The sequence below is a fragment of the Pongo abelii genome, chromosome 21 (genome assembly GCF_028885655.2).
Source record: "Pongo abelii isolate AG06213 chromosome 21, NHGRI_mPonAbe1-v2.0_pri, whole genome shotgun sequence".
NCBI classification, from domain to species: domain Eukaryota; kingdom Metazoa; phylum Chordata; class Mammalia; order Primates; family Hominidae; genus Pongo; species Pongo abelii.
The window spans coordinates 31,877,497-31,903,971 of record NC_072006.2 but is presented as its reverse complement, the minus strand read 5'-3'; the positions used below and the strand labels follow the sequence as shown (position 1 = coordinate 31,903,971).

At 40.7% G+C, this 26,475-nt stretch overlaps 1 protein-coding gene across 2 annotated transcripts in view; it reads left to right on the top strand.

Moving 5' to 3' along the window:
* The window catches only part of ATRN (attractin), a 172,210-nt gene that overhangs the window by 42,780 nt on the left and 102,955 nt on the right, over positions 1-26,475 (top strand). For both annotated transcript variants that reach the window (XM_024238860.3, XM_024238861.3), the window contains exons 2-5: positions 14,774-14,857; positions 19,088-19,201; positions 24,349-24,477; positions 25,883-26,088. In XM_024238860.3, the coding sequence (XP_024094628.1) occupies positions 14,774-14,857; positions 19,088-19,201; positions 24,349-24,477; positions 25,883-26,088 (533 nt within the window). The remainder of the gene's footprint in view (positions 1-14,773; positions 14,858-19,087; positions 19,202-24,348; positions 24,478-25,882; positions 26,089-26,475) is intronic.

The following is a 26,475-nucleotide window of genomic DNA, read 5'->3' as shown; positions in this document are numbered from 1 at the left end:
GAAATATGGGACTATGTGAAAAGACCAAACCTGCGTTTGATTGGTGTACATGAAAGTGATGGGGAGAATGGAACCAAGTTGGAAAACACTCTTCAGGATATTTTCCAGGAGAACTTCCCCAACCTAGCAAGACAGGCCAACATTCAAATCAGGAAATACAGAGAACACCACAAAAATACTCCTCAAGAAGAGCAACCCCAAGACATATAATCGTCAGATTCACCAAGGATGAAATGAAGGAAAAAGTGTTAAGGGCAGCCAGAGAGAAAGGTCACGTTACCCTCAAAGGGTAGCCTATCAGACTAACAGCAGCTCTCTCAGCAGAAACCCTACAAGCCAGAAGAGAGTGGGGGACCATATTCAACATTCTTAAAGAAAAGAATTTTCAACCCAGAATTTCATATCCAGCCAAACTAAGCTTCATAAGTGAAGGAGAAATAAAATTCTTTACAGACAAGCAATTGCTGAGATATTTTGTCACCACCAGGCCTGCCTTACAAGAGCTCCTGAAGGAAACTGTAAATATGGAAAGGAAAACCAGTACCAGCCACTGTAAAAACATACCAAATTGTAAAGACCATTGACACTATGAAGAAACTGCATCAACTAATGGGCAAAATAACCAGCTAGCATCATAATGACAGGATCAGATTCACACATAACAATATTAGCCTTAAGTGTAAATGCCCCAATTAAAAGACACAGACTGACAAATTGGATAAAGAGTCAAGGCCCATCGGTGTGCTGTATTCAGGAGACCCATCTCATGTGCAAAGACACACATAGGCTCAAAACAAAGGGATGGAGGAATATTTACCAAGCAAATGGAAGCCAAAAAAAAAAAAAAAAAAAAGCAGGGGTTGCAATCCTAGTCTCTGATAAAACAGACTTCAAACCAACAAAGATCAAAAAAGACAAAGAAGGGCATTACATAGTGTTAAAGAGATCAATGCAACAAGAAGAGCTAGCTATGCCAAATATATATGCACCCAATGCAGGAGCACCCAGATTCGTAAAGCAAGTCTTTAGAGATCTACAAAGAGACTTACACTCCCACACAATAATAGTGGGAGACTTTAACACCCCACTGTCAATATTAGACAGATCAATGAGACAGAAAATTAACAAGGATATTCAGGACTTGAACTCAGCTCTGGACCAACAGGACCTAATAGACAACTACCGAACTCTCCACCCCCAAGCAACAGAATATACATTCTTCTCAGCACCACATAGCACTTATTCTAAAATTGACCACATAATTGGAAGTAAAACACTCCTCAGCAAATGCAAAAGAATGGAAATCATAACAGTTCCTCAGACCGTAGTGCAATCAAATTAGAACTCAGGATTAAGAAACTCAGAACTGCACAACTACATGGAAACTGAACAACCTTCTCCTGAATGACTACTGGGTAAATAATGAAATTAAGGCAGAAATAAATAAGTTCTTTGAAATCAGTGAGAACAAAGACATGACATACCAGAATCTCTGGGATGCAGCCAAAGCAGTGTTTAGAGGGAAATTTATAGCACTAAATGCCCACAGGAGAAAGCAGGAAAGATCTAAAATCGACACCCTAACATCACAGTTAAAAGAACTAGAGAAGCAAGAGCAAACAAATTCAAAAGCTAGCAGACAAGAAATAATTAAGATCAGAGCAGAACTGAAGGAGATAGAGACATGAAAAACCCTTAAAAAAATCAGTGAATCCAGGAGCTGTTTTTTGAAAAGATTAAGAAAATAGACTGCTAGCTTGACTAACGAAGAAGAAAAGAGAGAAGAATCAAATAGACACAATAAAAAATGATAAAGGGGATATCACCACTGATCCCACAGAAATAGAAACTGCCATCAGAGAATACTATAAACACCTATATGCAAATAAACAAGAAAATCTAGAAGAAATGGATACATTCCTGAACACATACACCCTCCCAAGACTAAACCAGGAAAAAGTTGAATCCCTGAACAGACCAATAACGAGTTCTGAAATTGAGGCAGTAATTGATAGCCTATCAACCAAAAAAAGCCCAGGCCCAGAAAGATTCACAGCTGAATTCTACCAGAGGTACAAAGAGGAGCTGGTACCATTCCTTCTGAAACAATTCCAAACGATAGAAAAAGAGGGACTCCCCCCTAACTCATTTGATGAGGCCAGCATCATCCTGATACCAAAACCTGGCAGAGACACAACAAAAAAAATAAAATTTCAGGCCAATATCCTTGATGAACATCGATGCGAGAATCTTCAATAAAATACTGGCACACTGAATCCAGGAGCACATCTAAAAGCTTATCCACCACAATCAAGTTGGCCTCATCCCTGGGATGCAAGATTGGTTCAACATAACGGAAATCAATAAACGTAATCCATCACATAAACAGAACCAATGACAAAAACACATGATTATCTCAATAGATGCAGAAAAGGCCTTCAATAAAATTCAACAGCTCTTCATGCTAAAAACTCTAAATAAACTAGGTATATTGATGGAACTTATCTCAAAATAATAAGAGCTATTTATGACAGACCCACAGTCAATATCATTACTGAATGGGCAAAAGCTGGAACCATTCCCTTTGAAAACCGGCACAAGACAAGGATGCCCCCTCTCACCACTCCTATTCAACATAATATTGGACGTTTTGGCCAGGGCAATCAGGCAAGAGAAAGAAAGAAAGGGTATTCAAGTAGGAAGAGAGAAAGTCAAATTATCTCTGTCTGCAGATGACATGATTGTATATTTAGAAAACCCCATCATCTCAGCCCCAAATCTCCTTAAGCTGATAAGCAACTTCAGCAAAGTCTCAGGATACAAAATCAGTGTGCAAAAATCACAAGCATTCCCTCTCCCCCTCCCCCTCCTCCTTCCCCCCCGCCTTCAGTCTCCCTTCTTTCTTCCGTCTCCCTCTCCTTCTTCCGTCTCCCTCTGTTGCCGAAGCTGGACTGTACTGCTGTGATCCCAGCTCGCTGCAACCTCCATGCCTCCTGTGATTCTCCTGCCTCGGCCTGCCAAGTGCCTGGGATTGCAGGCGTGCGCCACCACGCCTGACTGGTTTTTGTATTTTTGGTGGAGACGGGGTTTCACCGTGTTGACCGGGCTGGTCTCCAGCTCCTGACCTGGAGTGATCTGCCCGCCTTGGCCTCCCGAGGTGCTGGGATTGCAGACGGAGTCTCGCTCACTCAATGCTCAATGTTGCCCAGGCTGGAGTGCAGTGGCGTGATTTCGGCTTGCTGCAACCTCCACCCGCCAGCCGCCTGCCTTGGCCTCCCAAAGTGCTAAGATTACAGCCTCTGCCCAGCTGCTACCCCATCTAGGAAGTGAGGAGCGTCTCTGCCTGGCCGCCCGTCGTCTGGGATGTGAGGAGCCCCTCTGCCCGGCCGCACCGTCTGGGAAGTGAGGAGCGCTTCTGCCTGGCCGCCCATCGTCTGGGATGTGAGGAGCCCCTCTGCCCGGCCGCACCGTCTGGGAAGTGAGGAGCGCCTCTGCCCGGCAGCCATCCCTTATAGGAAGTGAGGAGCGCCTCTGCCCGGCCGCCCCGTCTGGGAAGTGAGGAGCGCCTCTGCCCGGCCGCCCCGTCTGGGAAGTGAGGAGCGCCTCTGCCCGGCCGCCCCGTCTAGGAGGTGAGGAGTGCCTCTGCCCGGCCGCCACCCTGTCTGGGAGGAAGTGAGGAGCGCCTCTGCCCGGCCGCCCCGTCTGGGAGGTGAGGAGCACCTCTGCCCGGCCGCCACCCCGTCTGGGAGGAAGTGAGGAGCGCCTCTGCCCGGCCGCCCCGTCTGGGAAGTGAGGAGCGCCTCTAACCGGCCGCCCCGTCTGAGAAGTGAGGAGCGCCTCTAACCGGCCGCCCCGTCTGAGAAGTGAGGAGCGCCTCTGCCCGGCCGCCCCTTCTGGGAAGTGAGGAGCGCCTCTGCCCGGCCGCCCCATCTGGGAAGTGAGGAGCGCCTCTACCCGGCCGCCCCGTCTGGGAAGTGAGAAGCGCCTCTGCCCGGCCGCCCCGTCTGGGAGGTGAGGAGCACCTCTGCCCGACTGCCACCCCGTCTGGGAGGAAGTGAGGAGTGCCTCTGCCCAGCCGCCCCGTCTGGGAAGTGAGGAGCGCCTCTGCCCAGCCGCCCTGTCTGGGATGTGAGGAGCGCCTCTGCCCGGCCGCCCATCGTCTGGGATGTGAGGAGCGCCTCTGCCCGGCCGCCCCGTCTGGGAAGTGAGGAGCGCCTCTGCCCGGCCGCCCCATCTGGGAGGTGTACCCAACAGCTCTGAAGAGACAGCAACCATCGAGAACGGGCCATGATGACAGTGGCAGTTTTGTTGAAAAGAAAAGGGGGAAATGTGGGGAAAAGAAAGAGAGATCAGATTGTTACTGTGTCTGTGTAGAAAGAAGTAGGCATAGGAGACTCCATTTTGTTCTGTACTAGGAGAAATTATTCTGCCTTGGTATGCTGTTGATCTATGGCCTTGCCACCAGCCCCGTGCTCTCTGAAACATGTGCTGTGTCAACTCAGGGTTAAATGGATTAAGGGTGGTGCAAGATGTGCTTTGTTAAACAGATGCTTGAAGGCAGCATGCTCTTTAAGAGTCATCACCACTCCCTAATCTCAAGTACCCAGGGACACAAACACTGCGGACGGCTGGAAGGCTAGAAGGCCGCAGGGACCTCTGCCTAGGAAAACCAGAGACCTTTGCTCATGTGTTTATCTGCTGACCTTCTCTCCATTATTATCCTATGACCCTGCCATATCCCCCTCTCCGAGAAACACCCAAGAATGATCAATAAATACTTTAAAAAAAAAAAAAGAAACCCTTAAAATTTAAAAAAAAAAAATCACAAGCATTCCTTATACATCAATAATAGACAAACTCATGAGAGCCAAATCACGAGTGAACTCCCATTCACAGTTGCTACAAAGAGAATAAAATACCTAGGAATCCAACTTACAAGGGATGTGAAGGACCTCTTCAAGAACTACAAACCACTGCTCAAGGAAATAAGAGCGGACACAAATGGAAAACATTCCATGCTCATGGATAGGAAGAGTCAATATCATGAAAATGGCCATACTGCTGAAAGTAATTTATAGATTCAATACTATCCCCATCAAGCTACCATTGACTTTCTTCACAGAAGAAAAAACTACTTTAAATTTCATATGGAACCAAAAAAGAGCCCATATAGCCAAGACAGCCCCAAGCAAAAAGAACAAAGCTGGAGGCATCTTGCTACCTGACTTCAAACTATACTACGAGGTTACAGTAACCAAAACAGCATGATACCAAAACAGATATATAGACCAGTGGAACAGAACAGAGGCCTCAGAAATAATGCCACACATCTACAACCATCTGATCTTTGAGAAACCTGACAAAAACAAACAATGGGGAAATGATTCCCTATTTAATAAATGGTGTCAGGAAAACTGGCTAGCCGTATGCAGAAGACTGAAACTGGACCCCTTCCTTAAACCTTATACAAAAATTAATTCAAGATGGATTAAAGACTTAAACGTAAGACCTAAAACCATAAAAACCCTAGAAGAAAACCTAGGCAATACCATTCAGGAGATAGGTATGGGCAAAGACTTCATTACTAAAACACCAAAGGCAAAGGCAATGAAAGCCAAAATTGACAAATGGGATCTAATTAAACTAAAGAGCTTCTGCACAGCAAAAGAAACTATTATCAGAGTGAACAGGCAACCTACAGAATGGGAGAAAATTTTTGCAATCTATCCATTTGACAAAGGACTAATACCTAGACTCTACAAAGACCAAATTTACAAGAAAAAAAGCAAACAGTCCCATCAAAAAGTGGGCAAAGGATATGAACAGACACTTCTCAAAAGAAGACATTTATGCGACCAAAAAACATGAAAAAAGTTAATCATCACTGGTCATTAGAGAAATGCAAGTCAAAACCACAATGAGATACCATCTCACACCAGTTAGAATGGTGATCATTAAAAAGTCAGGAAACAACAGATGCTGGAGTGGATGTGGAGAAATAGGAACGCTTTTACACTGTTGGTGGGAGTGTAAATAAGTTCAATCATTGTGGAAGACAGTGGGGTGACTCCTCAAGGTTCTAGAACCAGAAATACCATTTGACCCAGCAATCCCATTACTGGGTGTATACCCAAAGGATTTTATATCATTCTGCTATAAAGACACATGCACACATATGTTTATTGCATCACTGTTCACAATAGCAAAGACTTGGAACCAACCCAAATGCCCATCGATGATAGACTGGATAAAGAAAATGTGGCACATATATACCGTGGAATACTGTGCAGCCATAGAAACAAATGAGTTCATGTCCTTTGCAGGGACATGGATGAAGCTGGAAACCACCATTCTCAGCAAACTAACACAGGAACAAAACCAAACACTGCATGTTTTCACTCATAAGTGGGAGTTGAACAATTAGAACACATGGACACAGGGAGGGGAACATCACACACTGGGGCCTATTGGGAGGGTGGGGGGGCTAGGGGAGGGACAGCATTAGGAGAAATACCTAATGTAGATGACAGCTTGATGGGTACAGCAAACCACCATGGCATGTGTATACCTGTGTAACAAACCTACATGTTCTGCACGTATCCCAGAACTTAAAGTACAAAAACAAACAAAAAAACAACCAGAAGGCCAGGCGTGGTGGCTCACACCTGTAATCCCAGCACTTTGGGATGCTGAGGTGGGTAGATCACAAGATCAGGAGTTCGAACCAGCCTGGCCAAGATGGTGAAACCCCGTCTCTACTAAAAATAGAAAAATTAGCCGGGCGTGGTGGCGGGCGCCTGTAATCCCAGCTACTCAGGAGGCTGAGGCAGAGGATTGCTTGAACCCAGGAGGCGGAGGTTGCAGTTGAGCCGAGATTGCGCCATTGCACTCCAGCCTGGGCAACAGGGTGAAACTCCGTCTCAAAAAAAAAAAAAAAAAAAAGTGGTACATATACTCCATGGAATACTACCACCTGTAAAAATGAATGCAGTTATGTCCTTTGAGCAACATGGATGCAGGGAGGCCATTATTCTAAGTGAATTAATGCAGTAACAGAAAACCAAATACCACATACTCTCACTTACAAGTAGGAACTAACCATTGAGTACACATGGACACAAGGGAGCAACAGCCACCGGGATCTGCTTGAGGGTGGAGAGTGGGAGGAGAGTAAGGATTGAAAAACTGCCTTTCACTCTTCCAGAAGACTTCAGAACTTTTTCAAACAATAATTGTTAGTGGTTTATAAATTTGAAAAACATACAAACATGGTTTGCCCTAAACACTGAAGTCAAATTAACTTTATGAAGTAAGGGGTCTACAGCACCCAGAGTAGAAAAAATGAGCCATTCTTAAGGTCCTACTTTTTCTGTTCATTGTCATTAGAGTAGACCAAAGGTACTGATAAGGCAATTAATTCACTTTACTTTAGATTAGTCTAGCATGTAATTAGACTTTTGGCTGATATCTGCCCAGGGACCCGTTCCTTCCACAGCTCTGCCGGCTGCACTGGCTTCTGTAAGTGGAACCATGCTGAATGAGTGAAGGAAGGGACCAGTCCTTTTTCAGTCTGATAATTAGCCTCCCCATCCCATTAAGTACAAGGCACAAGAAAGGGAAGAGCCTCACAATCGTAACATGGCAGCTGTTGCATTTATTACAGAAAGAAAATTGATATCCTAATGCTGAGCCATGAGAAACTTATACCTTTTAGTATATAGGTTGCACAATAGAACCTGTTTATTAACACATGTGCATAACTAAACTAAAATTTGTTTCTATAAAATATACATTAGCATGCCCCAAAGCTGTATGCCCAATGAAAGCATGAACAGATTCACTACATAAATAATTCCACAAGATACCAAAATTCCCCTCTACACCCTCCTCAAAAATCAACATGAAAGTGAAATTCAACCTGGAAAATAATTTTTCATTAATAAAACTCCTTTCTGGCTAAAAAAAAAAAAAAAAAAAAAAAAAAAAGAAAAACTGCCTTTCAGGTATTACGCTGATTACTTGGGTGATGGAATTATCTGTACATCAAACCCCTGCAAAACCTGCACATGGACCCTTTGAACCTAAAATAAAAGTTAGAAAAAAATGGGCAAAAATAAGAACAAGCACATTACAAAATAATATGTGCAAATGATCAGTAAACACCAGAAAGGGTACTCAAAATCTTTTTTATCTTATTTTTTTGAGACAGTTTCTCCCTCTGTCGTCCAAGCTGCAGTGCAGTGGCACCATCTTGGCTCATGGCAACCTCTGCTTCCTGGGCTCAAGCAATCCTTCTACCTTAGCCTCCCAAGTAGCTGGGACTACAGGCGCATACCACCACACTTGGCTAAGTTTTTTGTGTTTTTTTGTAGAGACTAGGTTTCACTATGTTGCTTAGGCTGATCTTGAACTCCTGGGCTTAAATGATCCACCTGCCTTGGCCTCCCAAAGTGCTGAGATTATAGACATAAGCCACCGTGCCCAGCCTCTGAAAATCTTTAATCAGAAAAATACAAATTTATACCATAATGAGATAGAATAGTGCATACCTACTGGAATAACCAATAAAAAGTCTGATTATACCGAATGTGGGAACTGATGTGGAATAAGTAGAACTCTCATATCTTGAAGGTGTGATTGTAAGGTGGAAACAGTTTGGCAGTTTCTTAAAAATGTAAGTGTATAGCTATACTTTAATCCAGTGATTTCATTTTGTATATTTATTCAAGAGAAATGTACATACCTGTCCACAGAAAGATTTATACATGTCTTAGCTTCATTTATAAAAGCCTATAATTACATAATCCAAGTGTCTACCAGTAAACAAGTTGTGTATTTTCATACAAGAGAATACTACTCAGCAGTGTGAAGGAGCAAACTATTGATACAATACTTAGAAAAGTTATGTTGATAAAAAGAAGCAAGACACAAAAGTGTCTTTGATTCCATTAAGTCAAATTCTGTAAAACTGATCTATAGTGGGAAAGATAAGATCAATGTTTGAGGTGGAGGTTGGGAGGGATTACCTGGAGAGGGATATAAGAGAGCTTTTGAGGGTGAGGGAACTGTTTTATATCCTGTTTGAGGAGATTACACTTTGTGTATACATTTGTCAAAGCTTATCAAATTGTACACATCAGTGGCTGCATTTTATTATATGTAAATTACTTTTCACTAAGATTGATTAAACATTTGGTTGGAAGGAATCAAATTGGTGTAGCAGTCATTAAACTAAATGCAAACAGATTACATATTGTGGCAGTAAAATACTGTCAGGTTGTTTAAGAAACAAAACCTAACCAAGGCCTGTTTCAAAGAAGCAAACTATTGAAAACTTGATAAGTAGAGCTGAAAATAAAAGAGTTGAATAAAGATCTAAGATACAGGAAAATAACCAAAAGATCAATAATTATAATAATATTAGACAAGGTGAAATTTAAATATCAGACTAGGTAAGTGGATTGTTACCATCGTAAAAAGCATATTTTATGAAAATCCAATAGCCATAACCTTGTATGGCTAAAAAGCTTAACACATAAAGCAAAAATAACCTGAGTAGTGTGGTAGAGCAGGCATGGTATGGGATTTATATATATATATTATATATTATATATAAAATATATATTATATATATAATATACATATACTATATAAAATATATATAATATATAATATATAATATACATATACTATATAAAATACATATTATATATCATATAATATATATAAAAATATATTATATATGATATATAATATATAAAAATATATTATATATGATATATATAATATATATATATATTTTTTTTCCTTTTGGAGACAGAGTTTTGTTCTTTCTCCCAGGCTGGAGTGAAGTGGTGCGATCTCAGCTCACTGCAGCCTCTGCCCCACAGGTTCAAGCGATTCTCCTACCTCAGCCTCCCAAGTAGCTGGGATTATAGGCGCTTGCCACCATGCCTGGCTAATTTTTTTTTTTTTTGGTATTTTTAGTAGAGACAGGGTTTTGCTGTGTTGGCTAGGCTGGTCTCAAACTCCCGACCTCGTGATCCACCCGCCTCAGCCTCCCAAAGTGCTGGGATTACAGGTGTGAGCCACTGCGCCTGGCCAGGATTTCAGTACATGTTTATCAGAATTAGGTCTAGTAGATGAAAATACGAGTATAAGGAATTGAATAGTGCATTTAATAAACTTATTTATATGTTTGTAGAAATAGTGTTTTAAATTCCTGGAATAGATCTTTTTTTTAATGTCCAAGGAACTGTGGTCAAAGTTTAATGTCCAAGGTACTTGACCATAAAGAAAATCTTAACAGATGAGAAAAGTTGAGATTTTATAGGCTGTGTTGTCTGGTAATAATACTGGTAAAGTAGAAAGAAATAACTATGAGATGACTCCTTTGAAACCTGCCTCCTGTTCCCCTATTCTCCCTATATTTGTTTCCACTGCAGAATTACCTCATTATTTTTGAACTAAGAAATTGGTGGTGGCAAGGTCTTTATTCTTCATACTTGCATTATTGAAATGCCTTTCAGTTTGATGCCTTTGTGTGACTGCCAGTGAACTAGGTTTTCCTAGTGTACAGGTGTTGCCCATGCCCACACCTAGATTATCAATGATACTGTAAAACTTGACCTGAAATTTTAGGTTGATATTCCTGGCCTTTCTCTTTCAAATTCCTTTAAACTTTCAGTAACCACTTGTTGGCCATGTATTAGAACACAGGGAATTTTGAATTAAAAACTCACATAATTTAAAAGAAACAGGAACACCTAATGCTGAGAGGATGTGGGGAATAGCATATTCTCATACATTGCTGGTGCAAATGTGAATTGTTACAGCCTTTTGGAAAATAATTTGACAACTTGGTTAACAATTAAAATTTGTATTCCTTTTGGCCTAGTATACCTCCTCCCAAGATTTCTATTCTTAGAAATAAAAGCCCAAGTAAGGCCATATGTATAGGGATCTTTATTGCAGTGATGTGCATATTGTTAGCCAACTGAAAACAAAATGAACATTAGTAGGGAAAGGCAGGAAAAAATGATACCTCCATAGGTGGGATATTATGCTACATAAAGAAAAAATAAATTAGACTAATACCAGATTAGTTTGAGAAATTTCCGTAAGGTTTTGTTGAGTGAGCAAAGAAAGATGCAGAAAGGTATATAATAATTTGTGTAACCAAAAAATAATTTAAGAGAACCATGCCTATATCATAGGTTTGTGAGTATGAAGAAAAGTATTTAAGAATTCCTGGTAGGTGGTTAAATGTTTACCTTGGTCAAGGGTGGGTCAGAGTAACTGGGGAAGTAGGTTAAAAACAACAACAACAACAACAAAATTTGTCTGTGATCATATCTATGCATTATCTGTAAAATTATATAAATATGTATGTTTAAAGATACTAAGGAAACATTTAAAATAAAACTGACCTATTTCTCAGCCTGGGCAACATAGCAAGACTCATCTCTAAGAAAAAATTAATTAAAATAAATTAGCTAGGCATAGTGGTGTGTGCCTGTAGTCCCAGCTACTCCAAAGGCTGTGGTAGGAGGATCACCTGAGCCCGGGAGTTTGAGGCTGGAGTGAGCCATTGAGCTTGCCATTGCACTCCAGCCTGGGTGTCAGAGTGAGATTCTGTCTCAAAAACAAAAAACACAAATATTTGTTTTATAAAACTGATGCTGATTTGCAAACCTAAGGGTTCATGTGCAGTCCACTGAAACTCTTAGGAGCAGAAGCAGCATAGTGGAGAGCCATAAAACCTTTTATGTTAGGCCCCAAGACAAAGAATCAAGGAAGTGTGTATACACACACATGCAATAAAACAATAACCAGTGGGAAATTTACCTAAGAAACTAGAAGCCTAGAGTAAGGTGGTTTTTGTGGGTGGTTGATACTGTTTTCAGGGACTTTGCATTCCTTTGATTTGTCATTCTTGGTGTTGGCTTTGTGTTCAGGCATAGCACAGGCATTGTGTTCAGGCTGTAGTACTTCCAGCTGTAAAATCCAGCCACAGCAAAGTCCGGATAGAGAAGAATGGTCTCTTCTTGGATGTTTATCATAGGTTGTTTTTTTAAAAGCATTTGCTAAGGCTGAGTTTGGGTTACAACTTGATTATAGTATTGTAGAGGAAGGTGTTATTGGAAGGAAAAGCATAATTAGGCAAAGGAAGAAGTTGAGCTCCAATGCAGGCCTGACAAAGGGGAACTCTGGGGGCAGGATTGCTTATTTGAGTTGTCCCACGTTGGATTGAAATGCTTGGGCCTTTATACTCTTTTTTTTTTTTTTGAGACAGAGTCTCACTCTGTCGCCCAGGCTGGAGTGCAGTAGTGCGATCTCGGCTCACTGCAAGCTCTGCCTCCCGGGTTCACGCCATTCTCCTGCCTCAGCCTCCCGAGTAGCTGGGACTACAGGCGCCCACCACCACACCCAGCTAAATTTTTGTAATTTTAGTAGAGACGGGGTTTCACTGTGTTAGCCAGGATGGTCTCGATCTCCTGACCTCGTGATCTGCCTGCCTCAGCCTCCCAAAGTGCTGGGATTACAGGCGTGAGCCACTGCGTCCGGCCTATGGTATGGGCCTCTTTATGGTATGGGCTGCCATGGGAAGGGCATGACCTGCAGCAAGGCAGCCCCTGAAGGAATTGATGTTCTGCTGACCACATTCCCTGCTGCCACTGGCAGCAAGTCCTTCCTTGAAGAGGAGATCTAGGTGGCATGTCTCCCTGTCCACACACTTTCTTAAGAATAAGAAAATATTTCCTGGAAATCATCCATCAGATGTGCCCTCACATCTAAGTATTAGATTACATGCTGTGTCAGAGATTCATGGTTACACATCATAGCCTTTTTCTACTTCTCTAGTAAAAAGAATTCTGATTTTTTGATGGGTACATGATCATCTGGGATAACGGCTGCATTTTTCAGCCTCCCTCTACTTGTAGACATGTCAGTAACTTCTGGCTAATAGAATGTAAGTTGAATTTTCATGTGTGACTTAACAGAGGAAGAGAGGGTGTACCCCCCCCCCCGTTTTCTTTTCCTCCTTCCTGCTGGGTAGAATTTGGGTATAATAGCTGGAGCTTGAGCCGCTATCTTGGATTATGAGGTAGAAGCCACATGTTGGGGATGACAGAGCAATAGTATAGAACAGCATTAGGTCCCTGATGATCATGGAAATGCATTACATGCTCTGGATTGCTTACCTTTGGATTTTTTTATGTTGGTGGTTAGTCCATTACCATTTAGGTTTTTCTGTCAGTTGCATTAAAGCCTAGTCTTTTTTCTACATCTATATCTATATATGATGTATATCTATATCTATATAGATATATATATTCTTTTTTTAAAGTAGAGATGAGGGTGTTGCTGTGTTGGACAGCCTGATCTTGAACTCACGGCCTCAAGCAGTCCTCCTGCCTCAGCCTCCAAACTGCTGTGATTTCAGGCAAGAGCCACCATGCTCGGCCCACACCTAATTTTAATTGATACACATTTCTAATCAGTCAGTGGCAAGGGGCATGGGAAAACATGATTGGCTTCGACTAACATTTTGGGGTGGAATGGATTTTGGGGAGTAAGGCATGGATACATCTCTATCAGGCAAGTACAGCAGAGGGAGAGAAAGGCAAGAACATCAAGGAGTTTGCAGGATATGATTCTTGTGATGGATTATGGAGTCTTAACTAGGTATGTGAGAAAGTGAAATGTGTGGATGGTAGGTAGTGAGCAGTGAAGAACTGATAGTTCAGTGGATTGGTGGTCTCTGTGGGGCCGAAGTCTCATTGGAAAGGGGGAAACAGGCTAAATGAACTGGAGAGATGAGATAGTAGTCAGTGGTTAGGGTGCTTTTTTTGTGGTAATGTTGTTACTGGTAGTAGCAAGGGCCAGAGAAGGGGATGGCTAAAGAGGGGTGGAGGAAAAGATAGTTAATGGCGAGGTTAAGAAATGGAGAGACTGGATTTTGGATGGAACATCTTAGATGTTGATGCAGATGAGTGGAAGAGAGTGAACGATTTGTTAATATCTTTAGTGCATTAGGAGTAGCTGGGAGATGACTCAGAAGGTAAGGGAGGCAGATCCAGAAGCGAGCATGTGTTCAGAGTGGCTGGTGTTGATGAAAGAGGGAAGAAAAATATCTGGAAACGGCCATGATGAAGGAAATAGCGTCCTTCTTAAATATTAAAAATGTTTATATAGCAACAGATACTTGCTGGTTGCAGTGCTCATGCCCATAAGCCCAGCATTTTGGGAGGCCAAGACAGGAGGATTGCTTGAGGCCAGAAATTCAAGCCTGGGCAACATCGTGAGACTGTCTCTGCAAAAAATAAATTTAAGAAATTTATGGCTGGGTGTGAAGGCTCAAGCCTGTAATTCTGGTGCTTTGGAAAGCCCAGGTGGGAGGAGGATCTCTTGAGGCCAGGAATTTGAGACCAGCCTGGGCAATGTAGCGAGACCCATCTTTACCAAAAGGAAAAAGGATGACATAAAATTAAGATAAGATTTAGGTATGTTTTGTTCATTCCTGTTGGTTTTAACATTTTTCTGTCTTTTTTAATGTATGTGATAAGTATTTGTTTCATCTAAATTTATGCAACCTGAATATAACTAGTCATTTTCTACTGGTTATAGTATGTGTTAATGTACCCATTATGTTTAATTTGTATTATATTAAGAATTAAGAAATATTAATATATGAAAATATATAAAATACATAAAAATATATGAAATTAATATAGCAGACTTAAGTTTTCTTTCTTGATTTAAATTACAGACTAACTGGATCTTCTGGGTTTGTAACAGATGGACCTGGAAATTATAAATATAAAACGAAGTGCACATGGCTCATTGAAGGACAGTAAGTAGAAATGGCTGACTTAATTTTTGTTTTTTTAGCATAGAAGTCAGTGTGACATTAGTTTTCCCACAAATAAAATTAACAATCTGTAACAAAGTTGTTAAAACATTACTTGATAACCTTTCATTTGACAAGTGAATTTTATCTTAGCCTTCATTAATTTAAAAGTTTCATGTTGATTTAATGCTGCAAATGAATTGTACACACCACAAATTTGTGTATTTCCAACTGTAATAGTTCAGAAATGGTTACATATATATATATATATATATATATATATTTTTTTTTTTTTTTTTTTTTTTTTTTTAATGGGACAGAGTTTTGCTCTTGTCACCCAGGCTGGAGTGCAGTGGCGTGATCTCGGCTCACTGCAACCTCCACCTCCCAGGTTCAAGCGATTCTCCTGAGTCAGCTCCTGAGTAGCTGGGATTACAGGTGCATGCCACCACGCCAGGCTAATTTTGTATTTTTAGTAGAGAAGGGGTTTCACCATGTTAACCAGGATGGTCTCGAACTCCTGACCTCAAGTGATCCGCCCGCCTCAGTCTCCCAAAGTGCTGGGATTACAGGCGTGAGCCATTGCGCCCAGCTAATGGTTTGCTTAAAGCATTAGAAAATTGCAATATTATGTTATTTTTCTAAGTATCTATTTTTGTTGTGGATAAGAAAATTGTAATAACTATTATTGCCTAAATGATCCCTTCTCTGGACCCACTGTGTCCCTCTAGCTGTTGGCCTTTTTTCTACTTGTCTTCATGGGAGACTTTTAAAGCAGTACTTCTCAGACTTTTTTGGTCTCAGGACCTCTTTACACTCTTAAACTTTGAGGATTCCAAATAAGTTTGTTTATTATTTATTTTATTTATTTTGAGATGGCGTCTCGCTCTGTGGCCCAGGCTGGAGTGCAGTGGGGTGATCTCGGCTCACTGCAACGTCCGCCTCCCGGGTTCAAGCGATTCTCCTGCCTCAGCCTTCCGAGTAGCTGGGATTACAGGCATGTGCCACCATGCCCAGCTAAGTTTTTGTATCTTGTAGTAGAGACAGGGTTTCACCATGTTGGCCAGGCTGGTCTGGAACTCCTGACCTCAAGTGATCCGCCTGCCCTGGCCACACAAAGTGCTGGGATTACAGGTGTGAGCCACTGCACCCGGCCCCAAATAAGTTTATGTTTATCTATCTGTGTTCACCATATTAGAACTTACAACCAAGAAATACTATTTATTCACTTAAAAGCAACAATTATAAGCCATGTTAGTACAAATGATATTTTAATGAAAAAAACCCTATATTTAAAAAATTGTAGTGAAAAGGATGGCATTGTTTTACATTTTTGCAAGTCTCTTTAATGTCTAGCTTAATAAAAGACAGCTGGATTATCATATCTTCTGCATTCACTTTGTTGCAGTATGTTATTGTGGTTGAAGTGTGTCAAGAAGATGAGGCCTCACTTGAATATGAAGTAGGAAAAAAGAGATTTTAATAGTACAGCATTTTAAAATGATTGTATATAGTCTTCTTTGATACCATATCAAAACTTAACAAGTAGTAATTTCTTAAAAGTAAATTGCAGTATAGAATCTGAAACTATGTTAAGAAACTTTTGGTACTTGTTAAATTAAAATCCGTTGGTTTTCTTGCACTGAATGGATCTTTTGCCCATCCATGTTTTGGTAACATGATATATAGGTCATTTGGAAAACAACAGGTCATTGAATTATGCAGATCTTCCATATGTTGATATATTTATTCCATTACATAATATTTTAAAAATCACATTGGTTAGTATCACCATCAGTCTCCTCAAAAAGTTCTAAGTATGGCAGATAACAAATTTTCCAAAATTCTAATTACTACTTGAAAGCTTGTAATTTTATCTTTGGCAGCAAATACTGTCAGTTGTTTTCTTTGAAGTGGCAGGCTTACTTTCCTCATTTTTAAGAAAATGTCTGCCAGATATCCAACTCTGAATAACCATAGTTTATTGATTGTTCTTTCAAGTAAACATGGTAAATGGTGTTCTAAGAAAAAAGTAGCTAGTTCAGCTAGCAACTTAAACAGTTGCAAAAGTGGTTTTCATTGAGAAAACCACTGTGCTTCTATTAGGCAAAAGAAGTGTTTTATATTTACTCTCCATCTTGTCAGAATATTAAAGAGATGTCTACTAATTGGTCAAGATTTAATAACATTAGAAGTTTTTAACTGCTTAATCAAGATATCCTTAAATGAAACTGGCAGTTTTTCTTTTTTCTATGAGTGGTTGGTGGTGAAGAATAGCAGTGATCACTAGTACCATTTGCCGCTGTTGTCTCGATTTGTTCTAAGATGCCCACAGTTTCACCCACCATTTCTCCTTGAACCATTAGTAAATGCCAGCATGGTGATAAAATATATGCTATCTTAGTTTTACTGTGAATATAGTTTTGACCTCCTGGGACCTCCCATAAGGGTCTCAGGGTGTGTAGCATTTTGTGGACTTCATTTTGAGAACTGCTGCTCTAAGGAGCTCTGCTATGTCCTATCAGTTCATTGCCACCTGACGCCCTCCTCCACTGTTTTTCTGAATGTGCTCTCAATGGTTGTTCCTCCTCAGCGTAAGTGAAAAACTAAGCAACAAACTCTCATTCCTCATTTCCTTATTCCCCACATTTAGCCTGTCAGTAAGTTCTGTCAGTTTTCCGTTTAGAATGTCTCCCCAATCCATCACCAGACTGCTTTTCACCTCCATCTCTACAACTGGGAGACCCACCATTGTCTCTCTCCTGGGCCATAATAGCCTTGAAATTGGCCTCCTGATTTCTGCTTTTGCCCCTTGCCCACCTCCCACTTCTCATCTCTCAAGGTTTTATCTGTTTGCTGTGTTTCAGGCATGCTGATTTTCTTCATGTTGTTTGGACACATCAGCCTCTTTCTCCCTTAAGACCGTGCTATTCCCTCCATCTGAAACGTTTTCCCCGGCGCTTTTCACATGGCTTGTCTCTTGTCATTCTCATATCTCCGAAGCTTACTGGCCTATCTCCCTACTACTTTTTGCACTGCCACATCACCTTCTTTTAATTTCTTCACAGTACTCATCACCATCTGAGTTTACTTGTTTATATATTTATTTAGTTGTTAACCTAGAGATGTTAGAAAAGTGTGGGGTATAGGAAAGACCTAAACTGGAGAAATAGAATTAGGCATCAGCAGGATATAATGATGTTGATATTCCCAGAGCTTTCTGAGTGGAGTGTTGGGCTGAAGCCAGACTAGAGTGTGAAGGGGTGAGTGAGATAGAGGCACTGGAGGAAGCAAAGTCTTCTGCGAAGTTTTACCTTTTTAGGAGGAGAAAGGGTAGGGCAGGTATTTGGTAGAGGGAGAGTTGGGATTTGAGGCTTTTTGTTTTTATTTTTGTAAAATATGTGATACTTAAGCAGATTTGAATGTGGATGCAAAAGTTCCAGATGAGAGGGAGATGTCAAATATTTGAGAAACAGAAAGAGAAGCAGATAGGTATAGAATTTTGGAAAATGGGAATTTTAGGGTTTTTTGTCTGGTTGCTGAGCATAAGCAGGAAGGTGGGACTGGGTGGTTTGAAATAGTCATTGAGAGTAGCAGTTGTGGAGAGGGAGCGAGAATTGGTAGGACTGCTGGCAGAATCTAAGTGCCATTTGCAGTTGGAGAGCAGAGACCATTGCTGGAACCAGTCTATCCAGTGGTGTGGTATAGAAGTATGGCTTTCTTCAATACAGCTTAGTTTTTTGTTTTTTTTTTTTCCTCCACCGCCCCCTCCCACTTTTTTTTTCCTGGTTCAATCTGAGAGCAGATAACTGGTTTCCTGTACAACAGAGCTTTTGCCAGCCAGTGTCATGAAAAATCAGAGGGGCTGGCAAATTTAGAGGATTGGCAGGCATGTTTATAAAATGACGTAGTGTGGAAGCTGAAGTTGAATAAGGAAGTGCAGAAATGGAAGGGCTAATGGGTTGGTTCAGAAGCCGTTAAAGAGTGGCCACTGAATGGACTGTAAGGCCCAGAATCATGGGCCACATCAGTTTTGTTTCCCATTGCATGTTTAGTAGTCTCTTGCACATGGAGAGTACTAAATAAATCTTTGACAAATGAAGGAATACTGATGGGGCAGTTGTTAGACTGTGTTACATATTATTAATTTAAAAATCTGAATTTTTATATTCTCAAATGTCTGATAGTTGTGATAAGTTTATTATAAATTACTTTTTTTTTTATTCTTTTCAGGCCAAATAGAATAATGAGACTTCGTTTCAATCATTTTGCTACAGAGTGTAGTTGGGACCATTTATACGTTTATGATGGGGACTCAATTTATGCACCACTGGTTGCTGCATTTAGGTAAGCTCAGTCTTACAAGCATTCTTTCATCATTGTTTGATTTCTAAATTTAAACATATCTTCTGGATTGCATTCTTACTGGGTTCACCTTTATTATCACTTAACACATTTATTTAATGGAAAGAATACTAGTTCTTGAGTCCCATCACTTGTGTGTTAGTGCTAACTTGGTTTCTGTAGCCCTGGGTAAGTTTCTAGGCATGGTACTTGACTTCTCTTTTCAGTTTCCTGATCTGTAAAATTGTGATAGTTCTGTTAAGTTCACCTGCTCCTTGTGGTGGTGGTGAAGTTTATCGTTACAAAATGTTTTGAGAGTGATATATTGAATGATACTATTTCTGTGAAAAATTTAAATCAGGAATAATATCCATCATGTTCCTTGTGTATTGCCCACTGCATAGGCCTTCAGGAGTTATTTGTTGAATTCAAATATAATTGTGTGTGCGTGTGTGTGTGTGTGTGTGTGTGTGTGTGTGTGTGTGTATGTGCATCATGAGTGAGGGAAACTTTTTGGAACAGTACACATAAAATGAACAGTGGCTACCTGTGGAGAAATGAGGAACATACTTATTATATATATATTTTTTCAATAAGTACATTTACATTAGTAGTTAAACAGAAGCAGTTTAACACCAAATATATGGACTGTTCTGAATTGTTTGGGTGTTTTACTTTTGATTAGCAGCAAGTAGCTGTGTTGTTTATTATGTTTTTGGCCACATTGGAATTCAAAACTATCTCTAGTTTTCTTCCTTTTACTTGATAGAGGATTTTAAGATACAGTCATGTGTCACTTAGCAGCAGGAATAGGTTTTGAGAAATGTGTTATTAGATGATTTCATCATTGTGTAAACATCATAGGGTGTATTTATACAAATAGATGGTATAGCCTACTGTACACCCTGCTTATATGGTACAGCCTATTGTACCTAGGCCACAAATCTGTACAGCATCTTACTGTACTAGATACTGTAGGTAATTGTAACCCAATGGTAATATTTGTATATCTAAACATATCTATACATGGAAAGGTACAGAAAAAAATACAGTATTATAATCTCATGCAACCTCTGTCATATATGTGGTCCATTGTTGACCATATGTCATTATGTGGTGTATGACTGTATATTTTTCTAAAATGCATTTCCCCTTAGGAAACCATAGTTTTCAGTTTTTCACCTGCAACTGGCTTTCTAAATTTCTTTGTCTCAAACATTTTATTTCCTTTACTTTAAAAAGAAATCAGTTCAACAAATATTTTTTGTGTTTCTCACGTGGGGCTCGTCTGGCTGATGTCCCATGTGGGTGAGGGAGGTAACAGGGAGCAAACAGTACACAAGGACAGGAGATCAGGCGACTGTTGTGCCCTCGTGTTTTTCTACCCGCTTTGGCGTAGAAATCTCTCTGACGTATCTTGAACTGAGAACCAAGGCCATTTTCTGGGTTTAGAGGTTCACTTACAAGGCCAAAGAGCAGGGTGGATGGCTGTGCTGAGCATTTAAAATGGCATTGGCCAAGTGTTGGAGTGTATGTGTTTATGCCAGCATTTGAAACATAACTTGTAGCAAAAAGCACCCCAAACTTTAATACAAGCCCCAAAACTAAATGTAATGTTATCATAATAGTGCTTGTTGGGGATTCACTTGTTACTGTGTTTGTTAATCAGAATTCACAGAGCTCTTGTTGTATGCCAGGCACTTTGAATCAGCTTATCAGGAGCCTTGTAGGAACATGAGCCAAGCAGGTATACGTCACTCTGTGGTTCACCTGGACTGTGTATTTGATAAACAGTGGTAGCGGTGGTAGATCAGAGAGAGTGGCTGAGAAAATTCTTCAAAAAAACATTATTCCTTTTAGAGTTTTTTTTTTTTTTTTTTTAGGAAAGTTATATGTTGGTGGGGCAGTTGTTAAACTGTGTGATCTAGAGGAACACTTCCCCTTCCCCCTTCCACCTCCTCTTCCCCTTTCTCCTTCCCCTTTCACCTTTCCGTTACCCCTTCCCCTTCTCCCTTCCCCTCCCCTTCTCCTTCCCCTTCTTCCTTCCCTTCCCCTTCCCTTTTCCTTTTCTTTCTCCCCCAGGCTGGAGTGCAGAGGCAGGAATGTAGCTCACTGCATCCTCAACCTCCTGGGCTCAAGAGATGCTCCCACCTCAGCCTCCCCAGTAGCTGGGACCACAAAAATGCAACACTATGCCCAGCTAATTTTTTTTTTTTTTTTTTTTTTTTTGTAGAGACGGGGTCTCACCATGTTGCCCAGGCTGGTCTTGAACTCCTGGGCTCAAGCAGTCATCCCACCTTGGCCTCCCAAAGTGTTGAGATTACAGGTGTGAGCCACTGCACCCGGCCAAAGATTGCTTTTGACATACCTGTGTCCAGGTAGCCCTGATCTTGTCAGTACTTATTCCTTCTGCATTTCAAGGGATTCTGGTGTATATAACCAGTGAAAGCCTGATGATGGTTAACCCTTCATTTACATCTCCAATCAAATGTCACCTAAGAGGCCTTCCTTTCACCCTTTCTAAAGTAGCACCTTCTGTTCTTTCCCTCTGCTCTCTTTCCTTTCATAGCATTTGTCTCTACCTGGCATTACGTATACACACACCTGTGTGGGGAGTATCTGGGCTTATCTGTTGTTTTTCTAATGTGAACTACATGAAGGCAGGGACATAGTCTTATTCGCTGTTGTATTCCTGGTACCTAGAACAGTGACTCACATGTAGTAAGTGCTTAGTAAATATTTGTTAGTTGAATACATAGTAGAAAATGCATCACTGTTTTGTAATTCCTGGAGCACCAGAGTTTCAGAGTTCCTAGAGTTCTGTCTTCATATTAAAAATTGAAGGGCCAGGCGTGGTGGCTCACACCTGTAATCCCAGCACTTTGGGAGGCCGAGGTGGGCGAATTGCCTGAGATTAGGAGTTCAAGACCAGTCTGGCCAACATGGTGAAACCCCATCTGTACTAAAAATACAAAAAAAATCATCTGGGCATGGTGGGGTGCGCCTGTAATCCTAGCTACTCAGGAGGCTGAGGCAGGGGAATTGCTTAAACCAGGGAGGTGGAGGTTGTGGTGAGCCGAGATTGCACCACTGCGCTCCAGCCTGGGTGACAGAGCGAGACTCGGTCTCAAGAAAAAAAAAAAAAAAATTGAATGGAGGGCCAGGCACAGTGGCTCAGGCCTGTAACCCCAACACTTCGTGAGGCCAAGGTAGGAGGATTACTTGATCCCAGGAGTTCAAGACCAGCCTGGGCAACAGGGTGAGACCTCATCTGTACAAAAAATCTTAAAAATTAACCAGCCATGATGGTGTGTGCTTGTAGTCCCAGTCACTCAGGAGGCTGAGGTGGGAGGATTTCTTGAGCCCAGGAGGTCAAGACTGCAGTGAGCTGTGATCATGCCACTGCACTCTAGCTTGGACTAGACCTTGGGTGAGACCTTGCCTCAAAACAAAACAAAGCAAAACAAAAGGAACGAAAATCCCTTTCCCTCCTTATTTTCATTCCTTGCTTATGGACTCTTCCAGCCATTTTTGTATGCATTTACATAGATATGTGTAAGTGTACACATGTACGGTCCATTGTTTTGCAGCTTGCTTCTCCCCCATGCGCTTATCAGAATGCCTGATGAGCTTCTTGTTAGTCCCGCAGACCTGTGTAATATGCAGTGACTCATGCAGTCAGATTTCTGGGCATGAGCATTTAGATGGGTTTCAACCTGTTGCCATCTGAACAGTGCTGTGGTTTGGATTCTTGTATATTGGTCATCGTGTACATGAGCAAGTATTTCTTCTACAAAGATATAGAATTGCTAGGTCAGAGTGAATGAGCATGAGGTTGTGTGTCTGGGACGGATTGTGTAGGGCCTGGCAAGGATCTAGGCTTTTACCAAATGTGATGGTGGTGGTGGTGGTGAATCAATAATGGGGCAAAAATCATGGATATATGAAGAAATGCAACAGCAGGTAGGCATAAGAAAAACAATTAACCTCAGGAGTAAAAAGAACTCAGAACCACAATTTAAAAATTGCTTTTTACTTATTAAATTAGCAAAATTAAAATAGAACTAGTAGTCCTTGCTGTTGGCAGAGTGAAGTGGGGTGGACCCTTCATTCTGTATTGATATGATTTCAAATCACATATCTCTTCTGGAAAGCAAGTTGGTATTATGGCTCTAGAGTCTTAAAGGCATCATTTAGATCGTTTTACTCAGTAAGGTTTTTTTTTTTTTTTTTTTTTTTTTTACCAGTCACACAACAAACATTTAGAATCTATCATGTGCTGGGTTGTGAGTGAGGTCCTAAGGAGAACCTAGGGAGCTTTTAATGATATAGAAAATGCATAAGTTTTATTTGTAAAATAGAATATACAATGTAAATAATATCAATTAGGCTAAGAAAATGCATCAGAATACTAACGGTGTTGGAGTTATGGGTGTTTGTTTAGCTTCTTCATATTCTTATATAACTATTTTATATAAAATATCTTGGGCACAATGGCTCACGCCTGTAATCCCTACATTTTGGGAGGCCGAGGTGGGTGGATCACCTGAGGTCAGGAGTTCGAGACCAGCGTGGCCTACATGATGAAACGCTGTCTCTACTAAAACTATAAAAAATTAGCTGGGCATGGTGGTGGGCACCTGTAATCCCAGCTACTCAGGAGGCTGATGCAGGAGAATCGCTTGAACCCCGGGATGCAGAGGTTGTACTAAGATTGCACTACTGCACTCCAGCCTGGGCAACAAGAGCGAAACTCTGTCTCAAAAAAAAAAAAAAAAAACTCGTGTCTTTCAGCAATATATGGGTGGTATTCATCACTCATAAAATTTGTTACTTTATGTGATTGTGGAGGTTTATTTTTTCAAAGAAGCAGTATAAAAAGTTTTATAAGAAAAAGAATAGGGCCATTGATTTCAAATCTCATTAGAAATACAACTCAGAATAAAAGAAGCCTAGCAAAAGATTCAGATCTGTTCCTCAAGGATCCAGAACTAATAGGGTAGCACTATGTGTTTATCACAGGAATTTGCTTGTCTTCCTGGATGTGGTTTTTAAATTATAAGGACGGATTTGTTTTTGATTTCTGTCTGCTACAATTTGACATGTCTGTGCTGGTGCTTCCCTCTATAAGAAGTGTGTTTTCATTTCAGTGGCCTCATTGTTCCTGAGAGAGATGGCAATGAGACTGTCCCTGAGGTTGTTGCCACATCAGGTTATGCCCTGCTGCATTTTTTTAGTGATGCTGCTTATAATTTGACTGGATTTAATATTACTTACAGGTAAGATACTTAAGTCTGGTGTTTGTGATTTCATTCAGGAGACTATCTACTATGTTTTAACAACAATAATGGCTAACATAGATTGAGAGCTTACATTGTGCCAGGCATAGCGTCAGGCAGTTTACATGGATTTTCTCATTTAAAATTCTTCTATAAAGTTCAGTGAGGTCTGGGCTCTGTTTTTCTGCTCATTTATAATTGAGGAAACTGGCAGGAAAAGGTTAGTTGATTGTCAAAGTAACTGGTGGGACCACAATTTAAACCCAGGTGTTGGTGCTGTTGAACTTCTCCTAGAAGAGAGGGACTTTTCTGCTAATAGACGGAAACGTTGGAATTTTACAAAGTACAGCTCAACAAATATTAGTAGTTGTCATGTACTCAATAGTAGAAGAAATCTATACTCATTAAAGTACCTTGATAGTCCATTTATCCCCCCTTTTAAATTCTGAATTACATTGTTTCAAAGCACTGTCAGTACAATTATCTTATATTATTATGAGATGCGTTATAGTTCAATTCTTTTTTTTTTTTTTGAGACAGAGTCTCACTCTGTCACCCGGGCTGGAGTGCAGTGGAATGATCTTGGCTCACTGCAACCTCCACCTCCTGGGTTGAAGCAATTCTCCTGCCTCAGCCTCTTGAGTAACTGGGATTACAGGCGCCCGCCACTACTCCCAGCTAATTTTTTGTATATTTAGTAGAGACGGGGTTTCACCATGTTGGCCAGGCTGGTCTCGAACTCCTGACCTCGTGATTCGCCCACCTCGGCCTCCCAAAGTGTTGAGATTACAGCCATGAGCCACTGCGCCTGGCCATAGTTCAATTCTTACATTAAGTTAAACTAGCCTGCCTTCTTCCATCTGAAATGAGTAGATAAAATTACTAAGGAATTTTAAATATACCAATCTGGGCAGTAACCTTAAATTATATTAAATACAAATTTTCAGAGAGTATACAGAGGAATATGTACCATGAGGATGGTAGTTTATTGTTGGCAGTTTGTTTTATTCTTTTCCTTCCCAGACTTCCAAGCATGAATTCAGCAACTGTGTAAAGCTTATCATTAGGAGACTACCAAGAATAGGATAGTCCTCCCACCCATGAGGAGCTAACAGTTCTGCACAAATCTCCTACCTCCTTGTAATTTCTTTGACTTTATGAGTTATTTATTCTTATCCTCTTATTATGAGAATCCAGCAGGGTTGATTTGATTTCATTACTTGTACCTCAGGCTCTAGCTATGCAGTGTTGAGCAAACCCATTTGGACTGAATCCTTAAGTACTGCAGTTACACTTGTGAGTGAGCTGAGACAGTGAGATTCTTAAACTTGTGTGGGAGGAAGTTATGCTAAGTTAATCAAAGCATTGCGTTGTGTTAATGTAATTTTCCCTGCTATTTTTACAGTTTTGATATGTGTCCGAATAACTGCTCAGGCCGAGGAGAGTGTAAGATCAGTAATAGCAGCAATACTGTTGAATGTGAATGTTCTGAAAACTGGAAAGGTGAAGCATGTGACATTCCTCACTGTACCGACAACTGTGGTTTTCCTCATCGAGGCATCTGCAATTCAAGTGATGTCAGAGGATGCTCCTGCTTCTCAGACTGGCAGGGTAGGAGCTTCTTTCATTTTTATTTTTTCTTACATTTATAAAACATTCCCACTAAGTAAATTATAGATTGACTTTATTCTTAGCACCTATATAATTTATATTAATCAAATACCAGGTAGCATTTAAGCTTGAAACATCCCTCTATCTAGCTGCTTATGAATTTCAATTTCATGCATGTGTGATTGTGGTCTCTAGAATTATAGAGTGTCGGCCATTTTTTGCATCCTGTTTGTGAAAGTTGGAGAACTTGGACTCAGTCATAAAAGGATGTAGCAGAGAGCCAAGCTGGGAGATCAGACAAGAGCTGACAATAATGATATTTCCTCAGAAACACACTCTAAGTTCAGAGAAAATTGGTGTCAGTTATACATTAGAATCTTAAAGGAG